This window comes from Eubalaena glacialis, chromosome X, assembly GCF_028564815.1.
Source record: "Eubalaena glacialis isolate mEubGla1 chromosome X, mEubGla1.1.hap2.+ XY, whole genome shotgun sequence".
Lineage (NCBI taxonomy): Eukaryota > Metazoa > Chordata > Mammalia > Artiodactyla > Balaenidae > Eubalaena > Eubalaena glacialis.
In genome coordinates this window covers 64,535,877-64,557,332 of record NC_083736.1, presented here as the reverse complement: position 1 = coordinate 64,557,332, position 21,456 = coordinate 64,535,877, and the positions used below count along the sequence as shown (strand labels likewise).

General features: G+C 35.5%; 1 protein-coding gene across 1 annotated transcript in view; it reads left to right on the top strand.

The window, feature by feature from the left end:
* TEX11 (testis expressed 11) overlaps positions 1–21,456 on the top strand; it is a 360,718-nt gene that overhangs the window by 333,192 nt on the left and 6,070 nt on the right. The window contains exons 25-27 of the mRNA XM_061178154.1: positions 5,599–5,748; positions 7,012–7,120; positions 8,077–8,197. Coding sequence (XP_061034137.1) covers positions 5,599–5,748; positions 7,012–7,120; positions 8,077–8,197 — 380 coding nt within the window. The remainder of the gene's footprint in view (positions 1–5,598; positions 5,749–7,011; positions 7,121–8,076; positions 8,198–21,456) is intronic.

The window sequence follows — 21,456 nt, the reverse complement described above, 5'->3', positions numbered from 1 at the left end:
TAGACACATGGTTTTATTTCAGGAAATGTTAGTCTCCAAATGTGTTCTTCTTTTGTGTGTGTGTGTGTGTGTGTGTGTGTGTGTGTGTGTGTGCTCTTCTTTTTCAAGATTGTTTTGGTTATTCCGGATCCCTTGAATTTCCACATGAATTTTAGGATCAGCCTGTTAGTTTCTGAAAAAAGAAAAAAGCCAGCTGCGATTCTGATAGGGATTGTGTTGAGTATATAGATCATTTTGAGGGGTATTGCCATTTTAACAATGTCAAGTCTTCTAATCCATGAACATGGAATATTTTTCCATTTATTTACATCTTCCTTACTTTCTTTCAATGATGTTTTATAGTTTTCAGTGTACAAGTCCTGCACTTCTTTAATTTAATCCTAAATAGTTTATTTTTGATGCTATTATAAATGGAATTGTTTTCTTAATCTTATTCTCATTTTGCTCATGGCTATTGTATAGAAATAGAATTGATTTTTGTACATTAATATTATTAAACTTCTTTATTAGTTCTAATGGTATTTTACTGGAATCCCTAGGAATTTTATTTACAAGATCACATTGTGTATTAATAGACAAGAAAGATTGTCTTGCAAGATTGTCTTGCAATCAGACAAGAAAAAGAAATAAAGTGCATCCAAATTGGAAGGGAAGAAATAAAACTCAGTGTTTCCAGATGACATGATACTATATATAAGAAACCCTAAAGTCTCCACCAAAAAAGTATTAGAACTAATAAATGAATTCAGTAAAGTTGCAAGATACAAGATTAATATACAGAAATCTGTTGCTTTTCTATACACTAATAATGGACTATCAGAAAGATAAAGCAAGAAAACAATCGTGAATAAAATCCTATCAAAAAGAATAAAATACCTAGGAATAAACTTAACCAAGGAGGTGAAAGACCTATACTCTGAAAACTATAAAACATTGATGAAGGAATTTGAAAATGATACAAAGAAATGGAAAGATATCCCATATTCTTGGATTGGGAGAATTAACATTGTTTAAAATGTCCATTCTACCCAAAGTGATCTACAGATTTAAGGCAATCCTTATCAAAATACCCATGGCATTTTTCACAGAACTTGAACAAATAATCCTAAAATTTTTATGGAACCACAAGAGACCCCGAACTGCCAAAGCAATCTTGAGAAAAAAGAACAAAGCTGGGGTATCATGCTCCCTGACTTCAGACTGTACTACAAAGCTACTGATACTCAACAAGTGTATAGAAGACATAAATAACACTATCAACCAACTTGATGTAATGGATATTTATAGAATGCTCTACCCAACAACACCAGAATACACATTTATTGTGATCAAAACAACACATTTATTTGTAATCTAAACAACATGGTACTGGCAAAAAAATAGACACATAGATCAGTGGAACAGAATAGAGAACCCAGAAATAAACCCATGCACCTACGGTCAATTAATCTATGACAAAGGAGGCAAGAATATACAATGAAAAAAAGAGAGTCTCTTCAATAAGTGGTGCCGGGAAAACTGTACAGCCACATGTAAAAGAATGAGATTAGAGCATTTCCTCACACCATACACAAAAATAAACTAAAAATGGATTAAAGACCTAAACGTTAAGACCTAAAACCATAAAACTTCTAGAAGAGAACATAGGCAGAACACTCTTTGACATAAATCATAGCAATATTTTTTGGATCTGTCTCCTACAGCAAAAGAAATAAAAGCAAAAATAAACAAATGAGACCTAATTAAACAAAAACTTTTGCACAGCAAGGAAACCATTGACAAAACGAAGAGACAAGCTATGGAATGGGAGAAAATATTTGCAAATGATATGATCAATAAGGGGTTAATATCCAAAATATATAAAGAGCTCATACAACTCAGCATCAAGAAAAAAACCAGGGCTTCCCTGGTGACGCAGTGGTTGAGAATCTGCCTGCTAATGCAGGGCACACGGGTTCGAGCCCTGGTCTGGGAAGATCCCACATGCCGCGGAGCAACTAGGCCCGTGAGCCACAACTACTGAGCCTGCACGTCTGGAGCCTGTGCTCTGCAACAAGAGAGGCTGTGATAGTGAAGAGGCCCGCCACCGCGATGAAGAGTGGCCCCCGCTTGCCGCAACTAGAGAAAGCCCTCGCACAGAAACGAAGACCCAACACAGCAAAAAAAATAAATAAATATAAAATAAATAAATAATTAAAAGTAAATGGGAAAACAAAAAAAAAGAAAAGAAAAGAAAAAACCAACAACCCAATTAAAAATGGGCAGAAGTCCTAAATAGACATTTTTCCCAAGAAGACATACAGATGGCTAACAGGCACATGAAAAGATGCTTGGGTTTCCCTGGTGGCGCAGTGGTTGAGAATCTGCCTGCCAATGCAGGGGACATGGGTTCGAGCCCTGGTCTGGGAAGATCCCACATGCTGCAGAGCAACTAGGCCCGTGAGCCACAACTACTGAGCCTGCGTGTCTGGAGCCTGTGCTCCGCAACAAGAGAAGCTGCAATAGTGAGAGGCCCGCGCACCGCGATGAAGAGTGGCCCCCGCTTGCCGCAACTAGAAAAAGCCCTCGCACAGAAATGAAGACCCAACACAGCCATAAATAAATAAATAAATAAATAAATAAATAAATAAATAAATAAATAAATAAATAAAGGAGTTCCTTTAAAAAAAAAGATTCTCAACATCACTAATCATTAGAGAAATGCAAATCAAAACCACAATGAGATATCATCTCACACCTGTTAGAATGTCTACAAATAACAAATGTTGGTGGGGATGTGGAGAAAAGGGAACCCTTGTACACTGTTGGTGGGAATGTAAATTGGTGCAGCCACTATGGAAAACAGTATAAGGTTCCTCAAAAAACTAAAAATAGAACTACCATATGATCATGCAATTCCCTCCTGGGTATGTATCTACAAAAAAAGAAGACAATAATTCTAAAAGATACATGCACTCCAATGTTCATAGCAGGATTACTTATAATAGCCAAGATATGGAAGCAACCTAAGTGTCTATCAACAGATGAATGGGTAAAGAAGATGTGGTGTAATATATAAAATGGAATATTACTCAGCCATAAAAAAGAATGAAATTCTGCCATTTGCAACAACTTGGATGGACTTAGAGAATATTACCCTTAGTGAAATAAGTAAGACAGAGAAAGACAAATACTCTATGTTATCCCTTATATGTGGAATCTAAAAAATAAAACAAACCAATGTACATAACAAAGCAGAAACAGATTCACAGATACAGAGGACAAACTAGTGGTTGCCACTGGGGAGAGTGAAGCAGGGAGGAGGCAGGACAGGAGTATGGGATTAAGAGATACAAACTACTATGTATAAAATAGATAAGCAACAAGGATATATTGTACAGCACAGCAAAATATAGCCATTGTTTTGTAATAACTTTAAACTGAGTGTAAGCTATAAAAATATTGAATCACTATGTTGTATACCCAAAACTAATATAATATTGTAAATCAACTATACTTCAATTTAAAAAACATACTTTTAAATAATCAAATGGGTCGAAGAGAAATTCGCAAGGGAAATTAGAAATAGTTTGAATGGAAGTAAATGAAAACACAGCATATAAAAATTTGGAGGATACAGCTAAAGCAGTGTTTAGACAAAACTTTGTAGAAATAAATGCCTCTATTAGAAAAAGAAAGATCTTAAATAAGCCTCCACCTTAGGGAAAAAATTAGCAAATTGAACCAAATCAAGCACAATGAAAGGAATAATATAAGAGCAGAAGTCAATAAGATTTAAAACAGAAAATAATAGATAAAATTGATGAAACCGAAAGCTGTATTGTTGTTGTTGTTTGAAAAGACCAGTGCAGTTGAGAAAACTCTAGCCAGGCAGATCAAGACACAAATTAACAATATCAAGAATGATAGTGTAGACATCACTACAGATGCTAGAGACATTAAAAAAAAGATAAGGGAATATTCTGAACAAATTTATGCCCATTAATTTGAAGGGTTAGATGAGATTGACAAATTCCTTGAAAGTCAAACTACCAAAGCTCCCACAAAAAGAAATAGATAACCTGAATTGTCCTATACCCATTGAATTCATACTTTAAAATCCCCTAACAGAAAACCCCACTAGGGGATTCTACCAAATATTTAAAGATGTAATACCAATTCCATATAAACTCTTCCAGAAAGTAGAGGAGGACACACGTCCCAGCTCACTTTATAAGATCAGTATTACCTTGATACCAATACTAGACAACAAATGAGCAAAGAAATCTATGGACCAGTATTCATCATGAAGATAGATGCAGAAATCCTCAACAAAATATTATCAAATTTAATTTAGTAAAACATGAAAAGGATAATAGATTATAACCAAGTAAATTTTATCGTGGGTTCAGCATTGTAAACTCAATCATTTAATTCACCATATCAACAGATTAAGTGACAAGACTCAACATCCATTTATTATAGAAACTCTCAGCTAAACAGGAATAGTAGGGGAGTTCCTCAAGCTGATAAAGGCCATCCACAAAAACGAAACCTACAGCTAATGTCATTTTTAATGATGAAAGACTGAATGCTTTCCCTCTAAGGACATAAACAAGTCAAGGATGTCTACTCTCACCACTCCTGGTCATCATCATCCTGGTGGTCCTAGCCAATGCAATAAGGCAAGCAAAAGAGTGGGAAAAGACATATAGAGTGAAAAAGATCAAATAAAACTATCTGTATTTGCAGAGGACACATGATTCTCTATATAGAAAGTCCAAAGAATCTACAAAAAAGTTATGTGAACTAATAAATGAGTTAAGCAAGTCACAGTATACAGGTCAATATTCAAAAGTTGATTATAGTTCTACATGCTATCACTGAAGTTCAATAACAAAAAATACCCATTAATAGTGATAGAAGTCAAAATAGTTAACTCTGCAAAGGTGGTATTGACTAGAAAGGAGCACGAGTGTTGGAAGTGTTCTATATCATGATCTGGGTAGTGGTTATATGGGTTTGAACATATATAAAAATTCATCACCCTGTTTGTTTAAGATTAATGCACTTCACTCAGTTTATTGTATGTATGCTATACGTCCAAACTTTTGAAAACGTTCAGTCTAACAAGGGTGATTGGAAACCATCTCACATAGTATGGTAGATGCCACCTGATACAAGATTCTGCCCATGGCGATAACCAAGAAATATTGTTGACTGACTAAATGAAACAGTTTGGAAACTTTCCCTAACTTTGTTTAAAATAAAACCACAGTTGGTTTATATTGCACTGTATTTTCTGGTTAACTCAGTCATTAAAGTAAGGCAGCTAAACGTATTTGAATAGACAGCAACAAGACTTTTCCAGGCTATTTAGGAATATCATGGTAATAATTTCAGGAAATGTAGACAACTCCAGTGAATGCATTTCAGGGTGTGAAAGTATTGGTGAGTTTATAGATTTTAAAATGTAAAAGATCTGTCTACAGGAGCTGGGATAACCTTCAAATTATAAGTAAAAATAATTTTCCTCAATAGGAAAATCTCCCCAGAAGAGAGATTAGAATAGAAGAGAATGTAGTAACAGAGAATGTTGCATTTTTGCCTCTTTCTTAGGGGACTTCTCAGGTGATCCATGTGAGACATTGCTTCTGCTGTATGAGTTTGAAGTTAAAGCCAAAATGAATGACCCATTACTGGACAGCTTCCTGGAATCAGTGTGGGAACTGCCTCATTTAGAAAGTGGAACATTGGAAACAATCGCATGTAAGAGCTATATTTATGTTTTTGGAAGGCTGGTACCCATTTAAATCGTACTACTTTTTTCTTTCTTCTCTCTCTTCTCTCTTTCCTCCAGGTGGGAAGCAATGTATCCTCATAGCACTTTGTTTCTCCTTCTCTAATGGCATTCTTGAACTATTTTGTATTATAATCATTTGTGCATTTATCTTTTTCTTTATATGAGATTATAGGCTCCTTAGGGTCATGAGCAATAATTACTTGTATTTGTTGTACTTATAAACCCTAGCAAAGTGCATTGCCCATAATAGGTGCTCATATTTATTTTATGTGTAGAATCGAATAATATAACTACACAATAGAGGTAGCTCAAACTTCAGAAAGTTAGTTTTGCTCAGCTAGTTAGAAATAGACAATCAGCTGCTTCGCTAATCAAAAGTGATACACTCTTAGCCATTTATGAAAGTGTACAGAGAAATATTGGTGATATTTTTAACACAGTTGCCAACCTCAAATTTGTCATTGGACTATAAGTAGTATTTGGGGGCTCAGAGCCTCTATGGGGATATACTGCAAGAAATGGCCTCATTATGTTGCCTTTATATCTTTCACCCTCCTCAGGAACTTATGTGTGGCTAATAAAGGTATTAGGTAGCCCCAAGTGCACAAGAGTCACATTTGCCTTTCCTTGTCTTGCCAAGACAGAATTTCTAGGGACGTGGAGTTGGTGGCGTATACTTTATAGACATGTGAAGGTGACCACTGTTCCTTGTATAATGGAACTCCAATTCTAGAGGCCTGGTAGATGCGTCTAGAAGTTTTAGGGGTTTTATCTCTGATACTTACTCTTATGTCAAGTGTTTCCTGTTTTTAATATTAGGCAGAAACAGTATATTTAGTATAAATCTGTTTTTGATTAGTACCCTTTTACTTATCTGCTTTCTGTTTCCTTCTTAGTGTGCCCCTCCTTCACTTTGGTTCCTAAGATTATTGCTTCACCTGTATGACTATGCGCAGGCTCACAGAAACAGTAGGTTCTCTGTTGATGTTTGCTGAAGAAAAAATATAACCTGGTGATCCTACCATGTTACTCTGCCCAGAAAGTAGAAGCTATCTCTGAAAGCCATGGATTCATCGTTTTATAAAATTCATTTTTGGGTTTTTGTGTTTATTTGTTTTTGTCATCTGTCTCAGGTCAGCTTCATTAGAGAAAGTCAGTTGTAACGTGGAATGAAAACTGTGATAGATGAGATTATGGTATTCACAATCTTTTTGCTTCCCTTCCTGTAGCATTAGCAATGGAAATGCCTGCACACTATCCTTCTATCGCTCTAAAGGCCTTGAAAAAGGCTGTATTTCTCTACAGAAAGAAAGAATCAATTGATGTTTTGAGATACAGGTTAGTAAATATAATTCAACACTGAATCCTAGCTTTTGATAGCCAAAAGTGCTATAGTCAATGTCCCATAAGTCATCAGTCATACTCAACTGACTCAAAAGATGATTGGGCCACTCCTGTAACTCCTGGACTAAAAAGCCCTCAGAACAGCTCCATATTTAGAGTTGTGTGATAGACCGAGGCAAGGTGAAGGAGTCTGGTTTTCCCAAAGGAGAGAAGAGGGAGAAAGTTACTTCTTTGTGTGAGTCTGTGTATATAATAAAATTACTAATTAAGTACCTTTCTTTCTTTCATTACTGAATATGCCAAATATACAGAAAAGTACAGAGATTAATATAAGAAACACCAGTGTGTCCACCACTCAAATTTAACAGATGTTAACATTTTGCTACATTTGCCTCATATATTTTTTTCTAAGCACCTTTCTTTAAGGACCAATAAGTGCTGTACATAATATAAAATAGTATTTATTGAAGATTTTATGTTCTCTACGCCTAGACATGGGGGAAAAATAGATATTGTGTGATTTTTCTCTGGAAAACTTCATTACAGTCTTCCTTTTCTGAGACATGAGAGAGCTCTCCTGGAATTACTCCCAATTTAAATCCCAATTCCCTTCCCCATTTGAGGATGTAACGAGATGCTTTAAAGTATCTGTAGATTAAACCAGCTCATAAAATATAGTAAACAGATACAACTCCTTAGTTCAGGAAACTAAAAAAAAAAAAAAAAAAAAGTGAAAGACAACCGTAGGCATAATAAAAGGAAGGATTGGTCAGCCCCCTTTATATCTTCAAAAATCTGTCTTCTGAGCTTGGAGGCCAGATAAAATTGAAGGAAGAACAGAAGTGTTTTGAAGCTCTTAGTCTGGGATGAGATCCAGATTTTACTTATCTTAGCCATGAAGTCAATGATTTCTTTCCTTATGGGATGCATTTTCTCTTTTTGATTTTCAGCAAATGTATGCACAGCTTGGTTAACCTCTTAGTGCCAGATGGGGTGGTGAATGAAGAGCTCTGTCCCCTGGAAGAAGTTTGGGGCTATTTTGAAGATGCTCTGAGCCTTATTAGCCACACTGTAAGTCAAACAATGATATTAAACTTTTAAGCTAATTTTAAAGAACTAAATTATCTTATGTATTAGAAATTACATAAAATAATGCTTTTTGATGAGTTTTAATGTAAATAAATTTGTATTAAAATGTGGTTACACACTATAAAATTTCCCTGGGTTTGTGAAATGTAAATAGTTAAAAGTAGAAAATTTCTAATACAAGTATACTATGGATTAGGTCAAAGTAGCAGTACCATCTGGCATTTTGAATTACTTTGTATTTTCAAAACCTGGTAGAATTATTATTTCCCTGTGATGAGACTAACCCTTTGAAAAAGTTTATTATTATTCCTGCCACTTCTGAGACAGGTAATAGAGTAAAAGGAACAATGAAGACCTGTGTTTTAGTCCCTCCTCTGCTGCTTTTTTTTTCTTTTCAGTGCAGGTTTATTCAGTAATTTTTAAATTAGCTTTATTAAGATGTAATTTATATACCGTAATATTCACCCATTATATCTATATAATTCAGTGATTTTTAGTAAATGTATGGTTATGCAGCTGTCACCATAATCCAGTATTAGAATATTTTCATTACTTCCAAAATTTTCCCATTGCCCATTTGCAGTCAATCCCTGCTCCCATTTTCAGGCCCAGGGAACCACTGATCTGCTTTCTATCTCTATAGATTTTCTCATTCTAGACACATATAAATGGAATCATACTTGTGACCTCTTGTGTCTGGTTTCTTTCAGTTTAGCTTACTGTTTTTGAGGTTCACCCATGCTATAGCATGTATCACTATTTCATTCCTTTTTATTGCTGAATAAATAGAATATTTTTATAGTCTGTTGAATTAGTATGTCACATTTTGTTTATCCACTCACTAATTGATAAATATTTTATTTGTTTCCACTTTTTGGCTATTACAAATAATGCTGCTGTGAACAGTTGTGTCTAAGTCTTTGTTTTCAAAGGTTTGTTTTCAATTTTCTTGAGTACATGAATTAATGGGTCATATGGTAACACTCTATATTTAACTTTTTGAGGAACTGCGATCTGTTTTCCAAAGTTGCTGCACCTTTTACATTCCCACCAGCAGTGTATGAGGGTTCCAACTTCTCCACATCCTTATTAACACTTGTTATTGTCCATCTTTTTTATTATAGCCATCCTAGTGGGTAAGTAATGGTAGCTCATTGTGGTTTTGATTTGAATTTCCTTGATAGCTAACACTGTTGATCATTTTTTCATGTGCTTATTGACCATTTGTTTATCTTTTTTGGAAAGATATCTATTCAATTATTTTCCCATTTTTAAGATTGGATTCTCAGTAAGTTATGTGTTCTTTATGTATTCTAGATACAAATCCTTTATCAAATATACTATTTGTAAATATTTTCTCCCAGTCTCTGGCTTGTCTTTTCATTTTCTTAATGGCAGCATTTAAAAAGCAAATATTCTGAATTTTGATGAAGACCTATTTATTATTTTTTCTTTTATGGGTCATGTTTTTAGTCATGATTAAGAAGTCTTTGCCTATTCCAGATTTACAAAGTTTTTCTTCTATGTTTTCTTGTAGCTTTTATACTTTTATTTCTTACATATAGGTCTGTGATTCATTTTGAGTTAATTTTTGTTTATGGTGTATGAGGTAAGGGTCTAAATGGTTTCTCACTTGTTTGTTTTTGCATATGGATATTCCTCCTCTGCTGTTTGACTTCAGTTTTCTCATTTGTAAAATGGAAATAATACCCTTTCTGACTCCCACACTGAGGTTTTAAGGATCAATTAAAATAATAATATGTGTTGTGAACTTTAACAACTCATACACAGGTAAGGTAGTATTGTTATTATAAGGGAGCTATAAAATATTAAGAAGGTCAAATGGCTTGCTTAAAGTCACACAAAAGTCATTATTTGAGTCCATGTTAATGTCCAAGGCTCCTGACTTGCCCAACTGCTTCTTCATATACAAATGTCTGCAAACCATAACAGATGGTGGAACAATATAGCAGGGTGACAACCTGGTACAAACTAGCATCATCTTACAGAAACCCAGAATTCTGGAGCTATGTAATTATGGCCTGTATAAATTTAAGTTTAAAAAAAAAACTTTAGCATTGAACATTTTGGAGATATATACATCTTTTTTTTCCCCTCATCTTAACTTTCTTTGGGGAAGAAGAGAAAATTAAATTTCTAAGCCATGAGCCTCATCTGGACCTTCAGATGTGTTTGCCATAGCAACAAATACAAACTAAAATTAAATTGTACTATAAATTCAAATTGATCAATTTCCATAGTCGCTATATAAGGCCAAAACTGCTCTGAGCATTTTGTTTTTGCCATTTTTATTCTATCTAATGTATTACTGTTCCATCTCTCCGAATCTTGGGTTGCCTATTAGAGAGGTTAATATTTTTTTACTTTTTTGACCAGCCTCCCATCCATTGTTGCTAATTCCCTGAAACATGATGGGATAGTTTGCTTTTCTATACAGAGATTAATTTAATAACCCTCTTGGTTCTTTACATGGTATATGTTGCTTTTTACTGTTTGATTGAATGTGCTATGCATCCCTTTTGTTTTAAATACTTGGAAAAATATTTGCCCTTATTTGACTTTTCTGATGACCAGTCACTCATTCATTATTTATTAAGCAGATAACCTTTATCAAGTGCCTCCATACAGTGGCAAAATGGCTATTGCACAAATATAAAACCTCAAGCCCATACTATCATACTTTACATTTTACAAAGCATTCTTACATCCATTATTTCATTTGACAGCCCGCCCCCCAGTAATTCTATGAAGTGGCAATGCTGGTATTATCCTTGATATACAAATGAGGAAATTTTTAAGATTCAAAAAAGTCAAGTTACCAATTTGCCTAAGTTCATATGGCTAATGAATGAAAGTCAGAACTAGAACCGTCTGACCTCAGTCCCAGGGCTCTTTCCACCAGAACACACGTCTTATTTACCTGCTCTTGCTAGAAATTTCAGTTCAAGGGAGAGGCTCAAGTTGGTATCTAGTACACTTTTTGCCTAGCCCTATATCCCAAAGATTTTCTCCTCTTTTTTTTAAGTTTTATAGTTTTATATTTTACATTTAAGTTCATAATACATTTTAAGTTAATTTTTGTGTGAGTTGTGAGATTTAGGTTGAGGTTCATTTTTTCTATGATATCCAGTTGCTCTAGCACCATTTGTTGACAAGGCTGTCTTTCCTCCGTTAAATTGCTTTTGTACTTTTGACAAAAAATCAGTTGGGCATATTTGTGTGAGTCTCTTACTGGGTTCTCTATTTTCTCTCTGTGTCAATCCCTCTGCCAGTACCTGATTACTATAGCTACACAATGTCTTAAAAGCAAGTAGAGTGATTGTACCCACTTTATTGTTATTAGCTGTCTAGTTCCTTTGCCTTTCTATATTCATTTTAGAATAATCTTGTCTAAATCTACAAAAATTCCTCCTGGGATTTTGATAGGAATTGCATTAAACTGTATTTGTTTCCTAGAACTGTGATAACGAATTAGCACAAACTGGGTGACTTATAACAAGAGAAATTTATTCTCTCACAGTTCTGGAGGCTAGAAGTCTGAAATCAAGGTGTCAGTAGGCCATACTCTTTCTGAAGGCTCTATGGGGAGGATCCTTCTTTGCCTCTTCCTGTCTTTTTGTGGTTGTTGGCAAACCTTGGCATTCCTTGGCTTATAGATTCATAACTCCAGTCTCTGTCACCACATGGCATTCTCCCTCTGTCTTTCTCTTTTTCTTATAAGTACACAGCCATTATTGGATTAAGGGTCCACTCTACTTCAGTATGATCTCATCTTAACTTAGTTACATCTGCAGTGATCCTATTTCCAAATACGGTCACATGATGAAGTACCAGGAAGGACATGAATTTTGGGGGAGGACTCCATCGAACCTAGTACACTGTATATCAAGAATTGACATCTTTAATTATATCTCAATTTAAAAAAAGAATTGACATCTTTATTATATCGAATCTTCCAGTCCATGAACAGGGTATGTCTCTTCATTTATTTAGATTTTTTATTTCTTTCATCAGCATTATGTAGTTTTCAGCATACAAATCCTGTACATGTATTGTTAGATTTATATGTAAGTGCTATGGGTTTTTTTTTTTTTTTGGGTGATTGTAAGTGGTGTCCTGTGTTAATTTCTAGTATGAAGAAATGCAGTTGATATTTCTGTGTTTATTTTGTATCCCACAACCTTGCTGAACTCACTCATTTCAGGAATTTTCTTTGAAGATTCCTTAGGATTTCCTATGTAAACAACCATGTCATCTGCAAATAGGGACAGTTTTATTTCTTCCTTTCCAATCTATATGCCTTTCTCTTTCCTTTTCTTGCCTTACTGCGCAGACTAGAACTTTCAGCACCATGTTAGTTAAGAGTAATAAGAGTGGATATTCTTGCCTTGTTCACTCTCTTAGGGGGAAAACATTCAGTCTTTCACCATTAAGTATAATGTTAGCCATAGGATTTTTGTAGAAGCTCTTTATCAAGTTGAGGAAGTTCCCACTATTCCTTTTTTCTGAGAGTTTCATGAATGAGTATTGAATTTTGTCACATGCTTTTCCTGCATCAATTGATATGATCATGTGATTTTTCTTCTTTAACCTGTTAATATGGGGGATTACATTGATTGATTTCAAATACTGAACCAGCCTTGCATCGTTAGAATAAATCCCACATGGTCATAGTGTATAATTCTTTTTTTTTTTTCTTAACATTTTTATTGGAGTATAATTGCTTTACAATGGTGTGTTAGTTGCTGCTTTATAACAAAGTGAATCAGTTATACATATACATATGTTCCCATATCTCTTCCCTCTTGCGTCTCCCTCCCTCCCATAATTCTTTTTATATATTGCTGAACTCTGTTTGCTAGCATATTGTTAAAGATTTTTTATCTATATTCATGTGGGATATTGGTCAGTAGTTTTTTTTCTGTACAGTCTTTGGTTTTGGTATCAGGGTAATACTAGATTCATAAAATGAATTGCAGCATGTTTCCTCATATTTTTGGAAAAGATTGTGTAGAATTTATGTCAGTTCTTTTCTAAATGTTTGGTAGAATTCTGCAGTGTAACTGGGCCTGGAGATTTTTTTCAAGAGTTTAAAACTACATATTCTATTTCCTTAATAGTTATAGACTGTTCACATTATCTATTTTATATTGGGTGATTTGTGGTAATTTGTGTTTTTCAGTGAAGTGACCCGTTTCATCTAAGTTGTCAAAATTTTTTTATATATAAATTAGTATGACCAAGGCTGACAACATCAGCATTTTATTTTATTTTTTTTAATTTATTTTATTTATTTATTTTTGTCTGCATTGGGTCTTTATTGCTTCATGTGGGCTTTCTCTAGTTGCAGCAAGTAGGGGCTACTGAGCGGGGGCTACTCTTTGTTGCAGTGCACGGGCTTCTTACTGTGGTGACTTCTCTTGTTGCAGAGCACGGGCTCTAGGCACATGGGCTTCAGTAGTTGTGGCATGCAGGCTCTATAGAAGGCAGGCTCAGTAGTTGTGGTGCATGGGCTTAGTTGCTCCATGGCATGTGGCATCTTCCCGGACCAGAGCTTGAACCCATGCCCCCTGCATTGGCAAGTGGATTCTTAACCACTGCACCACCAGGGAAGTCCCCTAAGTTGTCAAATTTATGTGTATAGAGTTATTTGTATTATTATTCCCTTATTATTCTTTTGATGTGTGCAGGGTCTGTAGTGATATCTACTGTTTTATTCCTGATACTGATAATTTACATCTTCCCTTTTTTTCTCTCTGTCATTCTTGCCAAGAGTTAGTAAATTGTATCCACCTTTTCAAAGAACCATCTCCTCCATTGATTTTCTCTGTTGCCTTTGTGTTTTCAGTGTTGTTGATTTCTGCTCTTTATTATTTACTTCTTTCTGCTTTCTTTGCATTTAGTTTGCTCATCTTTTCTAGGTTCTTGAGATGGGAACTTAAATTACTGAGACCTTTCCTCTTTTCTAATGTATGCATTTAGTGCTGTAAATTTCCCTTACTGAGCTGCTTTAGCTGTAGCCCACAAATTTTGCTATATTGTATTTTCATTTTCATTTACTTCAATGTATTTTTTTATTTCCTTTGAGACTTCCTCTTTGACCCATAGATTACTTCGAAGTGTATTGTTTAGTTTCTAAGTGTTTAGAGATTTTCCTATTATCTTTCTGTTATTGAATTCTAGTTTTATTCCATTGTGGTCAGAGAACACAACTTGTATAATTTCAGTTATTTAAACTTTTTGAGATTTATTTTATGGCCCAGGATATGATCTTAGTAAATGTTCCATGGGCACTTGAAAAGAATGTGTATTCTGCTGTTGTTGGGAGGAGTAGTCTATAAATGTTGATTAGATCTCACTGGTTCATGGTGTTGCCAAGTTCTTGTATACTTTTCCTTATTTTCTGGCTAATTGTTCTATTATTTGTTGAGCAGGCATATTGAAATCTTCAACTATAACTGTGGAGTTATCTAGCTCTTCTCACTCCTATTGGTTTTTGCTTCATATTTTGTAACTCTGTTATTGGATGCATACACATTTATGATTGTTATGTCTTCTTTGTGGATTTCACCTTTTATCATTGTATAATGTTCCTCTATGTCTCAAGTAATTTTCTTTGCTCTGAAATCTACAATAACTAATATAATATTGCCACTCTTGCTATCCTTTGATTTCTGTTTATATAATATACCTATTTCCATCCTTTTACTTTCAACCTGCCTATAATGTTATATTTGAAGGAACTTTCTTGTAGCCAGCATATAGACAACACATTTTTTAATCCACTTTGCCAATCTCTCTTTTTTAGTGTTCTCTCTTTTTTAATTATATTAAAAGTTTCAGGTGTACAACATTATAATTCAACATTGGTATACAGTACAAAGTGATCACCCCAAAAAGTCTAGTTACCATCTGTCACCACATAATTGGCTCCCTTTACCACTTTTGCCCAATCCCCAGCATTCTTCCCCTCTGGTAAACACCAATCTAGTCTCTGTATCTATGAGTTTGTTTTCAATTTGTTTTGTTTTTCATTTGTTTTGTTTTTGTTTTTTAGATTCTACATATGAGTGAAATCATAGCCTATTTATCTTTTTTCTTCAGACTCATTTAGCATAATGCCCTCAATCCATGTTGTCACAAATGGCAAGATTTATTCATTTTTATGACTGAGTAGCATTCCATTGTGTGTGTGTGTACACACACACACACATACACATATATGCCACATCTTTATCCATTTATCCATCCATGGACACTTAGATTTCCCCATATCTCAGCTATTATAAATAATGCTGCAGTGAACATAGGGGTGCATATATTTTTTTGAATTAGTGTTTCATATTCTTTGGATAAATACCCAAAAGTGGAATAGTTGGATAATATGGTAGTCCTAGTCTAAATTTTTAAAAGAATCTCCATAATGTTTTCCATAGTGGCTGTACCAATTTACATTCCAAACAGCAGTGCACAAGGGTTTTCCTTTCTCCACGTGCTTGTCAACACTTATTTGTCTTTTTGAAAATAACCATTCTAACAGGTGTGAGGTGGTATCTCATTGTGATTTTGATTTTCATTTCTCTAATAATTAATGATGTTGAGCATCACTTCATGTATGTGCCTCTTGGGTATCTCTATGTATTCTTTGGAAAAATGTCTACTCAGGTCCTCTGCTCATCTTTTTTTTTAATAAATTTATTTATTTATTTATGGCTGCATTGGGTCTTCGTTGCTGCGGGCTTTTGTCTAGTTGCAGTGAGCGGGGGCTACTCTTCATTGCAGTGCATGGGCTTCTCATTGTGGTGGCTTCTCTTGTTGCGGAGCACGGGCTCTAGGCACACAGGCTTCAGTAGTTGTGGCACGCAGGCTCACTAGTTGTGGCTCGCAGGCTCTAGAGCACAGGCTCAGTAGTTGTGGTGCATGGGCTTAGTTGCTCCGTGGCTTGTGGGATCTTCCCAGACCAGGGCTTGAACCTGTGTCCCCTGCATTGGCAGGCGGATTCTTAACCACTGTGCCACCAGGGAAGTCCCTGTTTTCTTATTATTAATTACTGCCTTTTTTTTTCAGCTTAGAGAATCCCTTTAACATTTCCTGTAAGGCCTTCTTAGTGGTATGAACTCCTAAAGGAGTTAAAGATTTTGCTTATCTGGAAGACTCTTAATCACTCCTTCAATTCTGAGTGATAACCTTGCTGGGTAGAGAATTCATGGTTGGAAGTTTTTTCCTTTCAGCACTTTGAATATGTCATGCCACTCTCTTCTAACCTGTAAGTTTTCTGCTGAAATATCTGCTGATAGTCTTATGTGGTTTCCCTTGTATGTAATAAGTTGTTTTTCTCTTGCTGCTTTTAAGGTTCTCTCTTTATCCTTAACTTTTACCATTTTAAGTATAATATATCTTGGTGTGTTTTTCTTTGGGTTCATCTTATTTGGAACTCTCTGGGTTTCCTGGACCTGGATGTCTGTTTCCTTCCCCAGATGGAGGATGTTTTCAGCCATTATTTCTTCAAATAATTTTTCCAGCCCTTCTTCTCTCTCTTCTCCTTCTGGGACCCCTTTGATGTTCATATTAATACTCTTGATGTTGTTCAAGAGGTCCCTTAAAATATCTTCACTTTTTTTAAATTCTTTTTTCATTTTGCTGCTCTGAGTGATTTCTATTGCTTTATCTTCCAGCTCACTAATTTGTTCTTCTACTTCATCCAGTCTGCTGTTAAACCCCTCAAGTGTATTTTTTAGCTCAGTTATTACTTCTGTTTGGTTCTTTCTTATATTTTCTCTTCCAGTATCCTCCCAAGTTTGGTGAGCATCTTTGTGACCATTACTTTGAACACTTTATAAGGCAGGTCGTTTATGTCCATTTCATTAAGGTCTTTTTTCTGGGGATTTGTTCTTAGGTTTGGAACATACTCTTCTGTCTCTTCATTTTGTCTGACTCTGTGCTTGTCTATATATATTAGGCGAAACAGCTACCTCCCCTGGTCTTGAAGGAGGGTTCTAGTGTAGCAGATGATCCATGGGGCCTGGAAACACATTCTCCCCTGGACATCAGAGCCAGACACTCAAGAGGTGTCCCTTGTGTGGGCTCTTGTGGGGCCATAGCTGCTAATGGGGAGAGTGAGGCAAGGTGTGTGTGCTCACCCCCTTGGTTGTAGCATAGCTGTTTCATGGAAGGTTGGGGATGAGGCACATGCCTGGCCTGGTTGCAGAACAATTGTTGCATGGCGTGGGGGTGGACTCAGGATGCTCTCGTGGCCCAGTTGTGGTGAGATTGCTGCACAGGTGGACAGTACACAGGGTACCCGCCTGGTCTGATTGCATCGCAACTGCTGCGCTTAGGCAGGTGGGGGGGTAGTGCTCTCACCTAGCCCAGGTGTGGTGCAGCTGTTGTGTGAAGTGGGTGGGTGCTCAGGGTGCTCACCCAGTCAGGCTGTTTTGCAGGGTGTGCAGAGAATGCCCAATGGTGTAATCAGGCTAGAGGGAGGGTACCAAAAATGACACCTGCCAGCTCTGTCACCAGCAAGTTAGGATATGACTGCAAAATGTTGTCAGCCACGAAAAGACAACCCTCAGAATGGGAGAAAATATTTGCAAACGAATCAACGGACAAAGGATTAATCTCCAAAATATATAAACAGTTCATGCAGCTTGATATTAAAAAAACAAACAACCCAATCCAAAAATGGGCAGAAGACCTAAATAGACATTTCTCCAAGGAAGACATACAGATGCCCAAGAAGCACATGAAAAGCTGCTCAACATCACTAATTATTAGAGAAATGAAAATCAAAACTGCAATGAGGTATCACCTCACACCAGTTAGAATGGGCTTCATTAGAAAATCTACAAGCAACAAATGCTGGAGAGGGTGTGGAGAAAAGGGAAACCTCTTGCACTGTTGGTGGGAATGTAAACTGATACAGCCACTATGGAGAACAGTATGGAGGTTCCTTAAAAAACTAAAAATAGAATTACCATATGATCCAGCAATCCCACTACTGGGCATATACTGAGAGAAAACCACAATTCAAAAAGACACATGCACCCCAGTGTTCATTGCAGCACTATTTACAATAGCCAGGTCATGGAAGCAACCTAAATGCCCATCGACAGACGAATGGATAAAGAAGTTGTGGTACATATATACAATGGAATATTACTCAGCCATAAAAAGGAACGAAATTGGGTCATTTGTTGAGACGTGGATGGATCTAGAGACTGTCATACAGAGTGAAGTAAGTCAGAAAGAGGAAAACAAATATCGTATATTAACGCATATATGTGGAACCTAGAAAAATGGTACAGATGAACCAGTTTTCAGGGCAGAAATTGAGACACAGATGTAGAGAACAAACGTATGGACACCAAGGGGGGAAAGCCGTGAGGGCGTGGGGGTGGTGGTGTGATGAATTGAGCGATTGGGATTGACATGTATATACTGATGTGTATAAAATTGATGACTAATAAGAACCTGCTGTATATTAAAAAAAAAGTAAAAAGATAACATTCTTTTCTCCCAGTTAATGTTTTCTCTTTTCTGTTGATTTTCATGGCATGGGATAGCAGGCCTATCCTATATTTACAACACTGCTTTTCCAATTTTGTCTGAAGAGCCATGTCCTGGAAACAATAGATGTGAACTTTTTTCTATTAATATAAAAGTCATTGTCTTTCAATAGGGTAATATATTCTACTTATAGCTATTTTAGTGTGTTTTTCTTTTCAGTCTCTTCACGTTTTTCTTTATTAAAATGTCATCTTTACTTTCTTGTATATTCATTCCTCCATATTCATGCATTAAATCATTCAAAATATTTATTAAGCAAAAAAAAAGAAAAGATGCTCAACATCACTGAATATTGGAAAAAATGCAAATCAAAACTACAACAAGGTATCAACTCACACCAGTCAGAATGGCCATCATTAAAAAGTCTACAAATAATAAATGCAGGAGAGGGTATGGAGAAAATGGAAGCCTCCTACACTGTTGGTGGGAATGTACATTGGTGCAGCCACCGTGGAAAACAGTATGGGGGTTCCTTAAAAAACTAAAAGTTACCATATCATCCAGCAGTCCTACTCCCAGGCATATATCTGGAGAAAACTCTAATTTGAAAAGATACATGCACCCCAGTATTCATAGCAGCACTATTTACAATAGCCAAGAAAGGGAAGCAACCCAAATGTTCAACAACAGATGAATGGATAAAGAAGATATGGTGTGTTTGTGTGTGTGTGTGTAATATATATTTGCATACCTATACACACACAATGGAATATTACTCAGCTATAAGAAAAAATGAAATAATGCCATTTGCAGCAACATGGATGGACCTAGAGATTATCATATTAAGTGAAGTAAGTCAGATAGAGAAAGACAAATGTTATAAGTTATCACTTACATGTAGAATCTAAAAAAATGATATAAATGAACTTATTTACAAAACAGAGATAGACTCACAGACCTAGAAAACAAACTTATGGTTACCAAAGTGGATAGCGGAGGATGGGGGGAGATAAATTAGGAGCTTGGGATTAACAAATACACACTACTAGGTATGAAATAGATAAACAACAAGGACCTACTGTATAGCACAGGGAACTATACAGTAAGTCCCCTACATACGAACCTCCAAGTTGCAAACTTCCAAAGATGCAAACGTGCATTTGCATGTCCAGTCATGTAAGGCGTGAGTGAAATTGCAGCTTGCCCTCCGTCTCCTACTGCTGATGATCCTTCAGCTCTACCATCTCCCACCTCCTCTCCCTCCTCCAGTCAGTAACTCTTCTTGCCTGTTCACTCGATGCCAACCCCTGTATGCCAGCTGTTGTACTGTACTACTGTACTTTTCAACGTACTGTACTGTAAGATTAAAAATGTTCTCTTTATTTTGTGTGTTTGTTTTTTATGTATTATTTGTGTGAAAAGTATTATAAACCTATAATAGTACAGTATTATATAACTGATTGTGTTAGTTGGGTACCTAGGTTAACTTTGTTGGACTTATGAACAAATTGGACTTAGGAACGTGCTCTTGGAATGGAACTCATTCGTATGTAGGGGACTTACTGTATTCAATATCTTGTAATAACTTATAATGTAAAAGAATCTGAATCACTTTGCTGTACATCTGAAACTAACACAACATTGTAAATTAACTATACTTCAATTTTTAAAAATGGTTAAAAAAAAAAAGGAACCCCAATGAGAGTAACTGTTGACTTCTCACCAGAAACAGTGGGGACCAGAAGGCAGTGGCATATTCAGAATGATAGGAAAAAAATAACAGCTAACCAGGAATCCTATAATTAGAAAAATTATCTCACAAAAATGAAGATATTAACAGATAAAGAAAAACTGAGAATTTCTTGCTAGCTGATCTGCCTGCAAGAAATACTAAAGGAAGTTCTTTAGGTTGATAGCAAGTGACTGCAGATAATAATTCAAATCCAAACTAACAAACAAACAAAAAGCATTGGTAATTAGGTAATTATACAACAGTATAAATGCATATTTCTTTGCCTTTCTTCTCTTGTACTATTTAAAAAGCAAATGTATAAAACATATAATTGTTTGTTGGGCTTTTATCATATAAAATGTAATATAAAAATAACAGCACAAAGAAGGAAGGTGGGAGCCAGTTTGGGAATAAGGAATGACACTAGAGAATAACTCTAAGCCATGGGAAGAAAGGAAAAGAACCAGAAATGGTAAATAAGAAAGTTAATATAACAAATTATAAATATATACTTTCAATCTTTACTTCTCTTAGCTTCTTTGAAACACATCAAATTATATGAAGTAATTAAAACTATTATTGTTGCATTGTCTATTTCAAAACTTGCCACAAAGCTATAGTAATCAAGACAGTGTGGTACTGACATAAGGATAGACATAGAGATCAGTGAAATAGAATTAAGAGTCCAGAAACAAACCCTCACCTTTATGGTCAGTTGATTTTTGACCAGATTGTGAAGACTATTCAATGTGAAAAAGTAGTCTTTCTAACAATGGTTCTGGGACACGTGCGTAACCACATGGAAAAGAATGAAGTTTGGACTCTTATCTCAAAATGGATCAAAGACCTAAATGAAAGAGCTAAAATTATAAAACTATAATTATATATAAGCTAAAATAATAAAACTTTTAGAAGTATAGGCTTAAATCTTTGTAACCCTGGGTTAGACAGTGTTTTCTTAGATATGACACCAAGAGCACAA